At 45.1% G+C, this 17,011-nt stretch overlaps 2 protein-coding genes across 6 annotated transcripts in view; one reads left to right on the top strand and one right to left on the bottom strand.

The window, feature by feature from the left end:
• Positions 1–209: 209 nt before the first annotated feature.
• Positions 210–15,859, bottom strand: IKBKB (inhibitor of nuclear factor kappa B kinase subunit beta). Of its 2 annotated transcripts, XM_054804479.1 has the most exons (23): positions 15,758–15,859; positions 15,593–15,665; positions 13,717–14,033; positions 13,546–13,640; positions 12,645–12,762; positions 11,842–11,911; positions 8,903–8,991; positions 8,344–8,433; positions 7,879–8,003; positions 7,452–7,559; positions 7,024–7,153; positions 6,365–6,559; positions 6,018–6,132; positions 5,534–5,657; positions 5,123–5,274; positions 4,952–5,013; positions 3,792–3,901; positions 3,517–3,566; positions 2,881–2,980; positions 2,536–2,683; positions 2,199–2,326; positions 1,396–1,486; positions 210–826 (listed from the first exon to the last, which is right to left on the bottom strand). In XM_054804479.1, exons 3-23 carry the CDS (start codon positions 14,026–14,028, stop codon positions 758–760), a joined length of 2,481 nt encoding a protein of 826 aa, XP_054660454.1. In that variant the 5' UTR covers positions 14,029–14,033; positions 15,593–15,665; positions 15,758–15,859; the 3' UTR covers positions 210–757. The 2 variants fall into 2 exon arrangements, with proteins under 2 accessions (XP_054660454.1, XP_054660455.1); XM_054804480.1 differs by lacking the exons at positions 13,546–13,640; positions 13,717–14,033; positions 15,593–15,665; positions 15,758–15,859 and adding an exon at positions 13,368–13,451.
• PLAT (plasminogen activator, tissue type) overlaps positions 15,851–17,011 on the top strand; it is a 16,180-nt gene continuing 15,019 nt past the window's right edge. For all 4 annotated transcript variants that reach the window (XM_054804484.1, XM_054804483.1, XM_054804482.1 and 1 more), the window contains exon 1: positions 15,851–15,982. The gene's annotated coding sequence lies outside the window, so the exon portion shown is untranslated. The remainder of the gene's footprint in view (positions 15,983–17,011) is intronic.

Below are 17,011 nucleotides of genomic sequence, written 5' to 3'. Positions count from 1 at the left end.
TGGTAGTGTGTCTTGTCTCTTCTCTCAGGTTCAGAAAAGCTATGCTCCATCCAGCTGTGCTTTTTTTTTGTGTAACTTTAAGCATGGTTAATAGATAATCTGTTGCTTTGCTAAACTATACATGTACACTGAGGATTTCCTTCTCTGTGTTCTCTAGGATAACATCCTTATACCCCTCATGTTTTAGAGACCTGCACAGTGAAAGCAGCTTTTTCATTAAAATGTTATTGAGGGTATCAAAAAGAGCAAACCAAAAGTTTACATGGTTTAGATAATTTCGTTCCCATACAGGAAACAAGTATAAAGTAAGTACAACTGTTACACTTAAGGGAAAAAAAGTGCAAATCAGCAAAGTTAAGAAATTAAGTTCACAGTTCAAGTATATTAGGAAGGTGACAGTTACCAGTGACTGTGCAAGCTGATGGCATGCGTTGTCCGTAGTTCATTAGAAAGCCTAAAAGGCAGCAAAACAACCATGTGTGATGCCTAAGGGAAGATGCATCAGGACAGAGAATAAGAGCATCTGCTGTCTTAAGGCACAATTAAGAACTTTTTCCAAGCAATTAGAACAGGCATTTCCTACTGTATCTATGTGAAAAAAGTGTCCAAGAGGTGGATTCTAAAAGCTAGGCCATGTGTATCACATAAGCAGTAGGTGACAGTAGAAGGAGGCACTTGAACTTCCCTTCTCAGAGGCAGCAGCTTTTCACAGTTGGCTTCCTGAAGTAACATGTCTTCAGAGGCAACCAAAGTGACTTTACATCTGGGTTTGTTCTGGACTGTTTGTTTCTTCTACCTGAAGCTGCAGCCAGCTCCAATCGAGAGCCTAAAGAATAAAGAGTTAGAAATACAAAGTTCAACACTAGCTTACACTTGAGATTTCTCAAGAATAAAGGGGAAGTAATTTAAAAGATTTAATAATTTTACTGTGAACAAGTTGGTCAGTATAGTTTCGTGATGAACTGTGTGACTGCTGAAAAGGAAACCCTTAAGGTACTTATTTTCTCTAATATTTTTACTTTCTTTGCAATATTCTGCTTCATTAAATAAGCATCCCTGCCCACCAACATATTGCCACCACAAGACCATCCCAATTTTAAGAGTGCAGTTTTGCAGTATTTTTGTACAACAGGCAAGTACCTTCCCCTATCCTTTATTGTTCAGCACAACTTAAGTCCCCAGCGCGTGGCCCCCGTTCTCAGCAAGCAGGGAATACATCAAGTGGGGGAGTGGGTGCTTTCTGTCTCCCACAACTCCTACTCTCTCCCTTGTCCAAGAGAGTAATACACAGATTGCCATTAGCCATATTACTTATTGGTGGCAGAATTACACAAGCAGAAGTTGGAAGCCATGAGCTTCCCCAGTCAGTTTATAGAAGAATATCAAATACGTTACCATGAAGCTCTGCTCCTGATCCTTCATTGTGTCATGCATCACATTTTCTAGTTGGCTACAGAGTTTCTGCGATTCCAGCAGTAGCTCCTCACTGAAAGGAACAATTATTACACAATTATTTTCCATGGCAGTTTTGTTTAAAGAGATGCTGCCTCTACCTTTAAGAAATACTAGCAGGTATGCTGCAGAGCATTGAAGAATATTAACCTTTACCAGTCAATTCATAAGCTACTAATTCATATCACAACTGGGAAAGTTGGTGGTATCCCCAGGTTTACTGGGACAGGGGAAAGTTGGGTTCTTACTATGTGGAGTCACTGTTGCTATAGAAAAAGTTGCAGAACGATCTATAAAGGATTAAGCAGCATATGAATAAACAAACCAAGGTCTGTCATTGCAACTGGTGACTCAGTCCATTTAAGCAAGCCAGAACTACACGTGCTTGGTTACAGCAGTCTCTCCTTTATGATAGCTATGTAGCTCAGCTACTATCACCCTACATGACAATGCTCCAACAATTCCTATTGGCAGTGTAATTTAAATGAGCCCAACCATTCCAGATAAAACAAACCCTTTATTATTGGGGCAGAGGGAAGTGAAGCTATACATTATTCCATTTTTCAAAAGGAAGATTCACAAGCCCCAGGAAGTCCAGCTACTAGGTAAAAAAAGACTGCTGACAACAGAAGCTGAACACAAAGTGTACAATGTGAGAAAGCCTGTGTGTCATTATTTCACAAAGCAGGAGCCCCAGTTTTGTAGTGCTGGCATTAGCAGCTATAGAACTCCAGACTTCGCCTCACCTTTTCCTGACAGATTCTGATAAACTGTAGGTTCCAGAAGGGACCTGCAGCAGCAGCTGACCAGGGCTACCAAGACGTGATGTGTTCATGCTCTCTGGACTACCAGTAACAGGACCACGTACTTTACTCTGAAGAAAACACATAAGATTCAGACTGCAATTATTTCCACTAATTTCCAGCAGCCAGGAGTGTGACACAGCCTGGAACCTGGCTTTAATATTAATTCAAAACAACAGAGAAAAGAATGATAGGACATACTAAATTTACTATTAATTATTTCAGTAACCTGTGTTACAAACCATATTTTCAGGTTAAACTGGAGTTTTATTTTACTTACACAAGCAATTTTCAGCAAGTTCCACAGTTCTTTCTGTCGTTTCTCCTGAAGCCTAACAACTGTTTCCTCATCTTCATTCATCAGATTCATCACTTTCTCCACTCTGGGGAACAATTCCAGAGCCTTCTGCTTGCAAACTACAGTTTTACTATTAAAAAAAAATAATCAGATCACACATAGGCAACTGCAGTAGGGGAACTTTTCTGAAGTTTCTTATTTTCTGTAACACTCTGAGATCTCATTAGCTGTACGCACTGGTTTTTAAACCTCTCGAACAAAACCTCTTGCCAAAGGAGAAAATGTTTTCTCTCAACCCTCAATAAAAGCTGACTCTACAAAGCTCACCTGAGCTGAGCATAAATGACTCGGACTTTCTTTTCAAAGGTCTGGATTGCCTGTAGGAGCAGTCGTACTATTTCTTGGCTGTCACCGCTTGTCCTCTGATCTGGAATGAGAGTCGGGGTATTACACAGAAAGGCAGGCTTATAGGACAGAGAGGATTCTTAGTGGCTTGTTTCCACTGCTGCTTCAATCCCAAAACATCCCAAGTTCAGGGCACGCAAATTTGAGTGGGATGAATTGCACTGGATTTTAGCCACCTTCTTCAAAATGATGAAAACTGGAAAGCAGAGTTGGTAGGGTGGGTCTAATGCTTTGGGGCTGTATAGCTGCTCAGAGAAACAGCTATGTCTTTCATCCTTCCTACAGACATGCAGCAGCATATGCTCACAGCAACAGCTTGCTCTGAGAAGAGCTCCAGAGGAGTTTCAAGAAGAGCTCCGAAGGCTCCAAGAAAGCAAGGCTGGCTAGTTTAAAACTGACTCCCTGACTCCCCTCTCCAATAAAAGGCGAGTCTAGTAGAGTCCATGTGCAGCTAGCTTATGGGCAGGCCTAGAATGCAGAGAGTTTTCTCAGTGGTCATTATTGCATCTCCAACTATCCACACAAAGCAAGCTGACCTTGAGCTAAAATGTCTTTTACCTCTTGGCTTCTCTCTCAATCTCCGGTAGAGCTCTCTGGCTTGTTCTTCTCTAGAAGAAAAAGGCGAATAAGTAGTTCAAGAACTCAAATCTTTCCTATACCAGTCTGCCATTTCAGACCAATGACAGGTAAGGAGTCAAAAACTGTCTTTTAGTGTCAAAGTCCTTGCAGTCCCCCATAATTTGGGCCGAAGAGATATCACTTTCATTGTCCTGCAGTGAATAAGCTTAGCTAGCAATACTCCTGCATCTGAAGTTCAAGGTATTTCAACTCACAAATCCTCCAGTGTTCCTCCTTGTTTTCGACCTAGCGGGCTTCTCTGCAGGTCCACAATGTCTGTCTGCAGAGCCATCATCCTCTTCACTAGCTGATCCACATCATCCTCCTGAAAGCAGGGCAGAACATAAGCAATGGGACAATCTCATACTAAGAGACACTACTGCTCACACTGGCTCTTCCTTTCTCATTCACATTTCTAAACATGTCATCAAGATGCAAATGGCAGCCTTGGACAAACACAAACGAGAATGAATAATTTCAATTCAAGGAAATTAGCTTGGTGCTCTGGGATAAAACAACTTCCAAGAATTTTTTGATAAAAAAAATTCAGCCTGCAACAAAGAGCCACTGAATGGTCAGACTTTGTAGTAAATGTACTGCTAGTTCCAGGCTATCACTGCTTTTCCCCTTTTCCCTCAGCACACAACCACATCGACTCCTGGCGCCCCAAATTCTGCTTTTCACTTGAACTCGTTCACATGCAGACGTTGCCACTTGTTAGACAGTCGTTCTGCTCTCTGCCTCCTCCCAACAGAGGGGGACCAAGTGTTGGAAAAGAATAAAATATCTACTAGTCACCTTTCACTCCTCATCTGGGAGTGACGGTCCTTGGCTCTACTTACAGAGATTACGCTGTCTTGTGTCAGAAGGCTGAATACCTTACTGGGAGCAGGTGCAGAATGTGCACCAAAAATGGGAAATTGTTGCCTTTTCAAGATTCAAGACTCATGCTTAAAATTCTTGTGTTCCATCATCAAATCATTTTCTTTCCCGTTCAGTTTAACCTATGTTCCATATCCTCTTTTCTGTTATCCTGGCTCCAGAACTGGATTAGCAGGACATCTGAGTGCAACCACTGCAAAATCTCCTCTCACGTTCCCCAAGGTCCTACTTTTTTCCCCTAAGCGTTACAAACACAGTGAGCTTCATGAAGTACTGGCAATGGACAAAAATGGTGCCACCCAAACCAAAGCAATGCGACATCTGGCATCAGCCCAGACACCAGAAGTTTCTATTTAAGGGAGGAGAATGAAGAAAAAAGGAGAAAGAAAAGGAGCAGGGGAAAAAGGAAAAAGAAAAGGAAGGGAGGAAAAGGAAAAAAAAAAAACCCAAGCCTCTTTTTCTTTAGGATAAGCAGTTAGATTGAGAAACATACCCGCCCACAAAGTTCCACAGCTTGCTCCATCTCTTTCCAGGCAAACAGCAGCTTCTCGGAAGCTACAGGAATGAAAGAAGAGTGAGTGCTCTTCTCAGGTTCACACAGGAAAAGATAAGAGTGGGGATAAGAGGCATAAAGAGACTTCTGTTTGCCAGATGCTATACTCACTAATTCCAAATTCAATCTGCTCTTTATACTTCTCCAGATCGATTTGGATGCTTGTTTTAAAGAAGTCCAGCTTTGCTTTCAGCTGCTGGGAAAGGGAGGCCATAGAATTCTTCATCTTCGAGAGGGTACTATTGTAACGCAACAGATTCATCCTGCATGGATAAGAAGAAGGTCCTGTTACCCTCCCAAACTGAAACCACAAACTTCCACTTTTATCAAAAGTAGATACTTCAGAGAGTAGCAGTGAGCACAAAAGCAGTTGTGTCAGAGGATAGAACTCTCGGCTTTTCATTAATTGTTAACGGCTCCACTCATGGGCTTCCCCATTCCAACAGGGTCCCATTCCTGGCCTTTCCTTTTCACCAGGGAGCAAAGGCAGAGACAAGTATTCTAGAGAAACTGCCACCGTACATGGCTGCTCGCTGCCCCTGCTGAAGTCGGTTACAGTCCTCTTTCAGCATCCGGATTGTGTGCCAGATCTGACCCCAAACTTTCCGCAACTGGAAAAAGTGGAGATTCTTCTTTGGATCCTGAACTGCAAACAAAGGGCGGGGGGGGGGGGGAGGAGAAAAACATATGTATCAGCATGAAACCTCAAAAGTAGCATTACCACATGACAGAACAAACCAAAACATCACTTTTGAGGGGCATGTTACCTCTTGCAAAGCCTATAGTTAGCTAACCCCTACACAACTTCCCCAGCATATCAAAATCAAACACCTCCTTTCCTCAGTTATTTTGAAAAATTGAATGCTAGGCTAGTCCATTGTATTGCTTCTTCAGTCCCAATATGCCAAAGCTCTCTCTACTCTTTGCACATGATACAGACCACAGAACACAGGCAGCCCTCTCAACGCAGACAACCTCTCACATTCGTGCTAGTGAAAGTCCTTACGGATGCAGTCAACGCTTTCCGGATGAGGACGCAAGGCAACCTGAGCCTCATAGGAAACTTTCTGGTTATCGAAGAGAAAGAGGAGGTCTGTGTCTGCAGCTGCAGTATCATTCACCTGCAGAAGACAAAAGACCCAACTAGGTTCTCTCAGAAAAAGCAAGCTTCAGGAACACCATGAGCAGAATGTTCCTTCTCAGCCAAAGGCTGAACACCAAAGGCAACAGGTGCCTATTCTGCAAGGGCTGTTAGGTCAGTATGGTTACTATGACAAAAGCCTGGCAGAACAGCAGGGAGTGAGAGCAGTGCCTGCTGATTCACTCGACAGCAAGGGAGTATGCCAATCTCACCTTGCTATCAGCTATATGTTTAGTGGCCAACTTCTGAGAAAACAATGCAAGTCCAGCTTCCTGCAGCAGCTCCTGGTCCTGTTCTGGGATTCCTGTATCTGACTCGATCCTGGCCTTCACAGTCTGCAGTGTCTCCTCCTCTGTCACAGGGTATGTGTGTACAGTTCCCGTAACCATGTTCAAAACATGAAGCAACTACAAGAAGAATAAACGTGATGTGAGAAGGGTTGAAGACACATTGGTCATGTTTGAGTAGAGATCCCAGGACTGAGACACTGGCCACCGATAAGCTGTTCAAAGCACTTGCAGAGCTCAAGAAATCACTTCGCAGCTACTTCATAACATTATGCCAAAGTCCTTGTTCTCCATCAACTGGAAGACAGGCCAGATGGCAAATAAACAGCTTCAGATGCAAAATCCTGTACCAGAATATGGAACCAAGCACACACAGAAGCTATCTGCTACTCCCAACAAGCTCGGGGAGTATTTGTCCTCAAATAAGCAGGAGGAAAGCACCTGTCACTGACCGTCGGGAGACAGTTAAATGAGATTTTGTGCTGCGCCTCCTCCTAGGTCTATGACTCCTGGCTCTTCTCTCATGGGCTACAGGCAACTGTTCTCTGGAAAACTTTTCAGTGTAATACAGACCCATTGCTCACCTTCAAGTTCAAAATGTCATCCAAAGCTTTGAAACACCCATTGGGTCCATATGTCGGATCTGTACCTCTCTGCCGTGGGTGCCACATTAACATAAGTTGCAGCCATTTCTCCAGCCTCTCAGCCAAAACACTGAAGGACCAAAACAAGAAGGGGATCAGAAGAGGTAAAAGTGCATTTGCAGTTACCACATGACCAGGTCTCTGCAGGAGGACTGACAACTTCCCCACTCGCCCCGACCACAAATGAGGTGTTCAGAAAGCAGAAACAGAGACTCACAGCTACACAAGTCTGACAAGGGGCACAAGCATTGTTTGTGTCATACACTCCATTTATTCCCAGATTAACATAATAAGGCATATAATATAAACCTGGTCCTTTTGCAGAAGAAACAGTTTCTGGTGTGACCTAACAGATTTCCAGTCCTCACCTGTTTAGATTGTTTGGGCAGGGTAATTTGCTAGAAAATTTGACTTCTCCACATAAGTCTTCTGAAACGACAATATCCAGCTCACTCTTCTGTCGCACTTTTGTATGCCTAATGAATTCAAACAAGTACAATGGTGAAATAATTCCCAGCCTGTGTGTTAGTAAGCTCTTAAAGCTACTCTTGACAAATGTAATACAGATGCTGCTTTGGTTTCTGCTACCTGCCCTGCAGGAGTCAGTCCTGATCCCAAAGAGCAAGTATCAGGAATGCTGAACTTGCTCGGGTAGGTCAAACTCCTGTGAAGGGAGTCAATCTCCCTAAGGGCAAGGAACATAGTGATACTACCCTAAGAATCAAGGGATCACACTTCTACTTCCTGTAAACAGGACAGTCGCATTGAATGCGCTCTTATCACCTTCTCACTCACCATTGCACTGGCTGCCAGTTGGGTAGGAACGGTCGGAAGCCAGTAATGCACTCAAAGGCCAGTGTGCCAAAGCTCCAGTAATCCACCGTCACTGTATACTTCTGCTGTTCCAGCAGCTCTGGAGCCTGAGACAGTTTACATACACACACAAGACAAAGCCACCAATCTCTTAGCTCCCTCTATCCCTTAAGAGCTCATTAACGTTTATACAACAGATTAAAGACAGTGCTGAACAGTGAACAGCAGAAGTTATTGGCACTCCTGCTTCTTATTTTAACAGACACAGCTAGCAGACACTGTGAAAACCCACTGTCAGCAAAAAAACCAGTCACCTTTGCTAGCTGCAGCACCCCAAACGCACCCCATACCAGGACAAGTACTTCATCCCGGCCCAAAGCCTGGTAACAGTTAACTCTATCCCACTGCAAAGCAGTAGCTGCTCTTCTAGTTGAATTCCTTCCTTACCAAGTACTGTAGAGTCCCAACAAAGGATGTGCATAGGCTACCCTGATCCAACTCCTTAGCATAACCAAGGTCAATGATTTTGTGTATTAACTGAAAAACACAACAGAGAATAAGAACACTGGAGAGAAATCCTGTTAAAAGCACACCATACAGCAGAGAAAGAAAAGGTTCAGTTATTCAAAGGTACGCAGGAAAGTGTCAATGAAGAAATGGAAGGCTCCTGTAGATTCCTAAAACTGTAAAGTATGTAAAGCTGTCATTGGCTTGATACACACAGAGCTGGAGACATTACTGCTAATTGAAATCTTTAGTCAATCAGTACAGTCTGGTTCTTGCCTTAATAGGTGAAAGTCAAAACATCAGGTCTTACCAAAAGTCCAAAACAATCTTTCATCTCAGCGGCACACAGAATATTGTTCATCTGACACACAGATCTCAGCTAGCTGTTATCCTGGATCGAGTGCTCTTGCAGAGGAACCACTGTAACCGCATGAAGCACATGCATGTTCCTCTTACACTTACTTGTCTATGTAGGCAGACACGCCTGGTTCCTGCTTACCCTTTGCTCTCCTTGCTGTAGCACAATGTTCTCTGGTTTCAAGTCTCTGTGGATGATCCTGTTCTCATGAAGGTACCTGAGAGCTGAAGCTAAGACACAGAAAAAGCCACTTGTAAGAGTGTAACTAACAGTACCTAACATGAACTCAGTAAGGATTCATTTCTACCTAGTAGAAGGACGGCTTTTGGATCAAATCTTGTACAATCAAACATACAATGAAACACCAAGTGCAAGAGGAAGAGTCGGTGTCTAATACTTCTGGATACACACCAAGTTTGCTCTCCCTCACACCCTTCTTGTAAACTGGAATAACATTGGCTAGCTTCCAGTCAGCAGGGACTTCCCCAGACTCCCAAGGCCTTTGGTAGATGATCAAGAGGGATCCAGTCATAACCTCTGCCAGCTCCTTCAGCACTCTGAGGTGAATCCCATCAGGACCCATGGACTTAAGAACATTCAACTGATACAGCCAGTCCCTTACAATTTCAGTGTCCACAAATGGAAAGTCACTCACACTTGTGCTCCTCCAACTCAGGGGACCAGGCAGCCCAAGGTCTATCCATATTATTAAAGACTGAGGAGGGGGCAGGGGGGGAAAGTGCATTGCATGCCTCCACTTTTTCCTTCATTCCTATTAGTCAAGTGACCATCTTCAACAAATATCGGTCCCATGTTTTCTTTAGACCTCTCCTCTTGCTAATAGTGGACTTTAAAAAGCCTTTCTTGTTGTCTGACACAACACTGGCCAGTTTAAACTCTAATTAGGCTTTGGCCTTTCGTGTCTTCTCCCTACATATATGAACCACAGCTCTGTAATCTTCCTGTGAAGTCTGACCTTGCTTACAGACATGATACAATTTCTTTTTCCTTTTGAGCTCCACAAGGAGTTCCCTGTTCAGTCAAGCTGGTCTTCTGCCCTGCTTGCTTCACTTACAACACACTGGAATTGCCTGCTCGGTGCTTCTAAAAGGTAGTTCTTAAAAAATGACCAGCACTCATGGACTCCTAAACTCTCAAAGGCAGATTCCCAGGGTACTCTGCTAAACAGCTCCCTTGATATCTTGAGGTTTGCTCTCTTGAAGTCCAGGGTAACAACTCTGCTGTCCTTTTTTTCTCATTACACTGAAAACTTTAAACTCGATCACTGTGGCCAAGACAGCCACCTACTATCACATCTCCCACAAGTCCTTCTCTACTCACAAACAGCAAGTCTAGGAGGGCATCCTTCCTAGTTGGCTGAGTACTTATGACAAGAAGTTATCTCCCACAAACTTCAAGAATTTCCAAGACCTGCTCGTCACAGCAGTACAATATTCCTGTTGATATCTGGGAAGCTGAAATCTCCCATAAGGACATGGGCTACCAATCCAGAAATTTATCCTAACTGCCTATAGAAAAACTCATCAGTGATAACACCCTGGCTGGGCAGTTGAGTGGCTATATTCAGCTTTTCTTTACCTATCTCTTTCTTCAATGGCTTTAACCTAGAATCCAAAAGCTGCTCTGCCAAATGCTTTGTTCTGTCCTGTCCACAAGGCGTTCTTGTCTCCATTTCACCCGCAAAATTCTTAACAGAAAATTTCTATGCAACATACTTTCTCTGCTCAGAACCACTGAGACCCCACAACCGGCAGACTGATGAATTCCATCTATACTAGAAAGACAAAAAAATCTTGTCTTAAGAATACACAAAGGCAGAATAAATGTCCTCTATTTTCTCACTCTTGCTCAAGGCAATACCTTAATATATATCTCCCCTCTTGTAGATAAAAAGAAAAATCATGGTGCTAGAAAAAAGAAAACTTGGCAGCATTTCCTGTTTGTGCTTTTCCACCGTGACTCAGGCCTGAGCCAAAGGGACTCACTTTTCTGCTCCCTGAGACTTCATGTCCCTTCTGACAGTGCTGCATTCCCAGACAGAGCTCTCTCATTCAGTGCAAAATGATATCCAGCTAGGCTTTCAGGAGTTATCGACACTATAATTGTCCGTCTCCTGAAGGACAGTAGCCCTAGAAAAATCAACTAGGCATGCACTGTAAGTGATCAGGAGAACAAGTTATATCAATAGTCAAAAATATTTAAAAAAACTTGTCAGCTACAGTTCAGATAATACAATTGAAAATTTGGGTTTGTCCCTCTTCCCATACACACACAAGCATGTGAACACAAACTTCACTCTAAACGTGATCTGCCATTGTCTCTGGTCAGCACCCAGTATCATTTCCTGGTCACTAAGGAGTACAAGGATGAAGCAGCAGAATACAAATGCTCTGGGAACACAAATGATGGGAGATAATGCCTAACAGCCACATCTGCAGTAAAAGTAATGACAAATGTACATTTATTGTCTTGCCACAAGCTCACTTTCTAAGTATGCATCTGCCCCAAAGGCAATTCTTAAATATCTTCTCTCTAAAGCCTTAGCACCCGGCCAGTTTTGCCTCAGCTGATCCTCAGTAAGATCACAGCATAGCTTGACCAAAAAACTCAACCCCAAAAGTCTCTAGACAGCACTTGGCCATCTTTGCACCAGAATGGTCTAAAATTCCACATAGCGTTTGCCCAAACGCTAATGGAAACCTGCTGATCACATGCACTCTGAAGTCCGGATCATCAGCTGTTAATCTGAGGATGGAGACTGATGTGCAACATAAACCAGAGTCACTTGGCAAGTGTTCAGCTATCCAGAACCTCTCAGAAAATCCCAAGTGGCATTTTTGCTGAGCAAGAAAATCCATCTCTACATTTTCAAGAAGAAAAAAATCAAAGGTCAGCCCTCCCACAGGAACAGTTGGCAGAGCAAGACAGGAAACAAGTATACTCTCCAAAGGTCAGTCTAAGATGGAGTCATTAAAGTCAATATTACATATCCTTAGAGTGAATTTGGCACTGAAAGGGCTTCCATAGTTCAGACAACTGAAGGTACTGCTACCACTTACCAATATCAGATAACAAGATCAGAATAGCTTCTTCCCGCAAGCCACAGCAATTCTCCAACTGATTCAGGTACTGCAAGAAAACAACACAGAATTTAGTCCTTCCCTCCTGTATCCTGAGTGAGGCTCACAGTCCCACAAACTCTCACAGATGCAAGAAGTTCCAGTAACAGCAATGAAATTCTCTAGAGGCACAAAACTCTATGGGACTGTGACCTCCGGTAGCAGCAATTACAGCTTCAGGCCTTGGTCTAACTGTATGGGAGGAGAAAAAGAGTGGGTGAAACAAGTCAGTGTCATCCCCATTCTCTTCCTTCTACTTGCTCCATCCTTCATAGCCATTTCCCCTGTGCCTGGCAGTATCAGCTCTAAGCTCTGGTTTTTATGTATGAGCAGATTATAGGAAAGGTTAGAAAAACATTAAGATTAGAATTAATGTCTGTTATTTCTTCCTATAACAGATAGGAGTTAATCACTGTCAAGAAGGGCATAGCCCACAGATGTACCCTGACCTACAATGGTCTTGTTCATACTCACATCCTGTTGCACATCCCTCACACACGCCCTCATCCTCTACATGCTGTCATTTGCAGCCAAACAAGTACGAAAAGTTTCAGAAAGCACTTAAGTCTTCACGAGCTGAACATAATATCAAGGACCAACCCACCAAAACCTGTTGGTACCATGACAAGAATTAGGAAGCATCAGGATATGAACACAGAGGTTTTACATGGGAACTTCAGTAGAAACCCTAGGATCACCTGAGAAACTGATCCAGCCCTTGGTCACCATCCCAGGGACCTCACCTTGCGGAGGTCTCCGCCTTGGCAGTACTCCATGGCCAGCAATGGCAAGTCATTTGGTGCAAGCTTCTGCATCCCTTCAGGGACATCACGGGCAGCCACCACATTGGGATGGTTCAGCCTGAGGAGCGGAAATGAGACAAGTACACGTGATGAGCGCAACTAGGGTAACACCTGGAAGACAATTGTTCTTCAACAGCTATGCCGCTTCACATGCTCACAGTCATCGCGCAAAGTCCTACAAGGCCGTTAATCCTTTTAGAAACTGAACTAGTGAATTCTAAAGGTCTGCAATTCATCCATCCTTCATGGACGTAGACCCAACCCCTTGCATTTCATGTGCAGTCAGTGCATTTCTTCAACACACGTGCACAACACATCTGCCTAGAAGCCACAGGAACGGGCCTTGCGAAGAGTGTGATGCAGTCTGCTCCCACCCTCCAGAAAAGATCCAAACTGCGATCAGACAATTGCATCCTAGAAAAATCAATCCAATGCCCCAAAGGACAACCCAACACAGGCATTAAGCTAGGCAAAAGAGCAGCTACGTAGCAGAATTGTAACGCTGAAGGCAGTGGCAGAAGCGTCGAAGAAGCAAATCTAAGACCCAAGACTGACGAAACACAACGCGAGGTTTTCTTTAGCGTGTGCTTCTACGCACTTGCCCCCGCAGCGGGTCGGGCACCCTCCCGGAAGAGGCGGCCGACAGCCTCTCCCACTATTTACCTCAGCTCAGCCGTTAGATCCGCGCTCGCAGGCCGCCCCCGGTCGCGGGGCGCTGACGCAACCCCGCCTGGCGGCCACTCCGCCCGGCCCGCCCCGACGGCGAGCGGGCACTGGGCTCCACCCGGCCCGGCCGAGGGCCGGCAGCGCCCCCGCCCGCCGTCGAGGCGGCCCGCCTCACCTCTTCATGATCTGTATCTCCAGCGCCCAGCGGTCGCGGTTGCGCGGGCTCAGCTCCTGCCGGCACTGCTTGATGGCCACTTGCTCGCCGGTCTCCTGCGGACACAGTACGGGGTCGGCTGAGCGCAGGCCCCGGGCTGGGCCGAGGGTAGGGGGGCCGGCCGCCGCCTACCTTATTGTGCCAGCGAATGACGTTGCCGAAGCCGCCGGTGCCGAGGCGCTCCTTCATCTCCCAGGGGCCGCAGGTCTGCCCCTGCAGGGCCGGCGGCCGGCTCATGGCGGGGCCGCAGCGCTCGGCTCCACAGGGCCCGGGCCGCGTCCGCCGACGTTTCCGGCTCCGGCGCGAGCGGCATGTGGCGCGGGCGCCCGCCCGCCCGCCCTTAAAGGAGCCGCGCTGCCCGGGCGCGGCTGCAGGTGCGCGGGGCGGGAGCCCCCGGCTCACTCCACCGAAGAGCAGCGTCGTCGCGATCGTCACGGCCGCCATCCCTCCTGGAGTCAGGGACTCGTGGTAAAAGGACAGTAGAGCTCGTGGGCTATTTAAGTAAAATAACTCAGCTGCTGTGTCCTTCCCACGGCTTCTTTAAAATCTGCTAAACGCCCTGAAATGTACTATTTAGCTCAGTTGCCCACCTCACCACCCAAGCCAAAACGCTAATCCGTGCATTACATCGCATTTAGATATTGCTTCCTCCTGGGCTGGCTGACGTTAAGCACTTTAATGCCAGTGCAAAGACGCACAACGGCACAGGGAGGGAGGCGTGCAGCCAGACCTGCAGTGCAGCCCGTTGCACATGCTGAATCTGCAAAGGCCACCAGGCACAGAGGTGCCCCATTAGGGGGATGCGGGCCTGCTGCGGGATGTCACGATGACACACTTCATCACTAATAGTAAACAGTCCCGCTGAAGCTCTATCCTGAGAGAGGATCAGTTTAGAGGTAAGCCAGTAGATGCTGCTTGAGAGAGGAGACACTATTATTGTTGCCTTTCCTAAAATGCATTAAGCACTACAAATGGCACCCACACCACACTCTCTAGACAGCTATAGTTGTCCTTAAATTTTGAAAAGCCAGGAAATAATAACTTCTAAAATCTTCCCCCATGGCCATTATTTTGTTAGCATCTTTAATCTAGAAGTCCAGTAGCAAATAGCTGTTATCTTTAAAAATAATATAAATTATCCCTTGCTCACGCATCTTTTTTTCCCCTCAACAACTGTGAGTCCCTTCTGGAAACAGACGCAGCTGCCCTTAAATCAGATTCATGGCAGTAATGTTACCACCAGCACTGTGACTCTCAGATAAATACATGTGATAATCTTGACATAGATTTCCATACAGAGAAAGGCTAAACATTCAGAGTAACCAGCATTTCATCTTTGCCAATATGCAAAATATCCGTTGCCATGCTTCCCAACTGAGGACTCTATGCAGCTGCTTCCTGAAGATAGAGGTCACTCACACACCATTTCTTAAAATGTCTGTGCTTACAGGAAAATCTATCAGGAACCAGATTTCTAATGAATCAGTTTTTAAGTTAGGACACATCCATTACTGTAACAATTGTGTCACTGACAGTTTTCATAACCCAGCCCTAAGTTCAGCTCCAAAATGGATCATTCAGATTTGCCTGTCACACTTTGATAACCTCGTACCTCGTGACAGCACCCTGGTGAGTAGATCTGGACAGTATCAGCAGACATTTAACTCTCTGGTCCTCAACATGCTATTCCTTATTTCTATCTGAGGATCCTTAGAAGTTTTGTTCGTTGTCCCCACTTCAGAGCTCGTCTGACCATTTCTTCTCCCAGTGGCGCTGTTCACGGCATGCTGTGCTCCACACAGAGGTCAGGGTCTCCCTGCCAAAGATTCTCAATGGATGCCATTCAGAGCACAGCACGCTATGCTCTTGCTTGAAACAGGAGTTTCTAAATATCAGGACTAAGTCTACGGATTGCAGACCTCTGGTCGTGTTAGAAATAATACACCTGTGCATTCACCCCCACATTCCTAGAAGCATGATGGGACAGTTCATCCTAAGGCATACTTACTATTCACACTGTCACTGAAGCTTAAGGTCTTCAGTGGGGAAAAATTGTTTTGAAGACCGAATCCACTCTCTGCCTGGAAGACAGAAAGAACCAAACAAACTAGCTGTAAAATCCAGCGTGCCCCAGGCAGTTCAAGCAAGCTTTCCTCCTGTCCCGCAGACTCACCCCCGAGCACTCCGGACCGAAGCCACCCAGGCCGGATCGTCCCCGGGTTCTCTGGAGGGGGTGGGCAGAGACCCGCCGCTGCCCTCTGGAGTCTCCACCCCCTCGAGCGGAGTTTTAAGCAGGACGGGAGCTGTTCAGGGACCAACGCGGAGACGCAGAAAACGCAAGCAAGACTGGTCTGGAAAGGAAATCAACATCAGAATACAGAAGAGAAAAAGCAAAAAGGTAGGTTCGGCTCTGCACCCGTTGCAAAAAGTGCATTTCCCGTTTTCAACATCAATGGCATTGTCATTAAATACTACTAAATATTATTCTTTAATAAATCCCACTGAAAACACCATGGTAGTTAACTAACTGACCTATTGCCTTTCAGCTTTTGAAGAGATTCATAATGCTGGTAGCTTTCAGTTGTTTCAAGAAAGCTTCAGCTATTCCAGGGAAAGGGCTGACAGCCTCAGGCTCAGACCAGTTAGCGGGGAGGAGTCTCCTGCACAAAGAACATTAGCAAGAGAACTTGAAACAAAAGAAGAGTTAGGGACAAGTATCTTAATGGTGAGGAGAGAGTCAGAGAGCTAGCAGTGAAAGGATAATTTATCGTCTTCCTGGGAGGAGATCAGACTATGCCTCTCACCCCAGGCTCCCAACCAGGATAATGGAGGGACAAAGAGGAGGGCGGATCTTCTTCAGTTCTCCCTAGACACAGTTCTTTTCAAATGTGGCCAAAGCCACAGGAAATATTGAGAATGATTCCCAAAACGAAGGCAGAGTTTGAAACAGCCATTTCCTTCGATGCCTTCAAAGACTACAGAATCTTACCTTTTTTGTTTTGCTTTAATTCTTTTCCCCAAAAGCAGAGGTCTGTCCACTGTTATGTTTTAAAAAGAAATAGTACAAGTCTGATATTCATCTGCTCAGTTTAGAAAAGGGATACAGAAACACTTTCTCCAGAAGGTAGGAAAAGGCAGCAAGGATCTGCAGTCTTTTGCTAGAACTAGATCAAGACAGTTGTTAATCAGCAAGAAAGCTATTAGTGCTATAGACTCAGAATCAAAGTATTATGGAACAGACATACTAGGTTATTGTGAAGCATATGGGGGGGGGAGAGCTACTTTTAATTTCTATTAATGACCTTTTGTTCAACCTTGATAAGATACATCCCTTTTTTAGGTCTTATTCCACATCGGCAAGATAACACACTCTTACTGCTTAGAAGGGCTGTTATTAATAATAAATTAATATGTGGGATTTAAAGTA

This window comes from Grus americana, chromosome 26, assembly GCF_028858705.1.
Source record: "Grus americana isolate bGruAme1 chromosome 26, bGruAme1.mat, whole genome shotgun sequence".
Lineage (NCBI taxonomy): Eukaryota > Metazoa > Chordata > Aves > Gruiformes > Gruidae > Grus > Grus americana.
The sequence above is the reverse complement of the archived record's forward strand: the minus strand, read 5'-3'. Positions and strand labels throughout refer to the sequence as shown.

Coding starts and splice junctions, on each gene's coding strand:
- IKBKB (XM_054804479.1), bottom strand. CDS start 14,028: ATGGCGGCCGTGACGATCGCGACGACGCTGCTCTTCGGTGGAGTGAGC. Junction 8,434..8,902: donor TACAGCAAGGAGAGCAAAGG/GTAAGCAGGAAC, acceptor TGTGTTTTTCAG/TTAATACACAAAATCATTGA. Junction 5,658..6,017: donor GGAAAGCGTTGACTGCATCC/GTAAGGACTTTC, acceptor CTTTGTTTGCAG/TTCAGGATCCAAAGAAGAAT.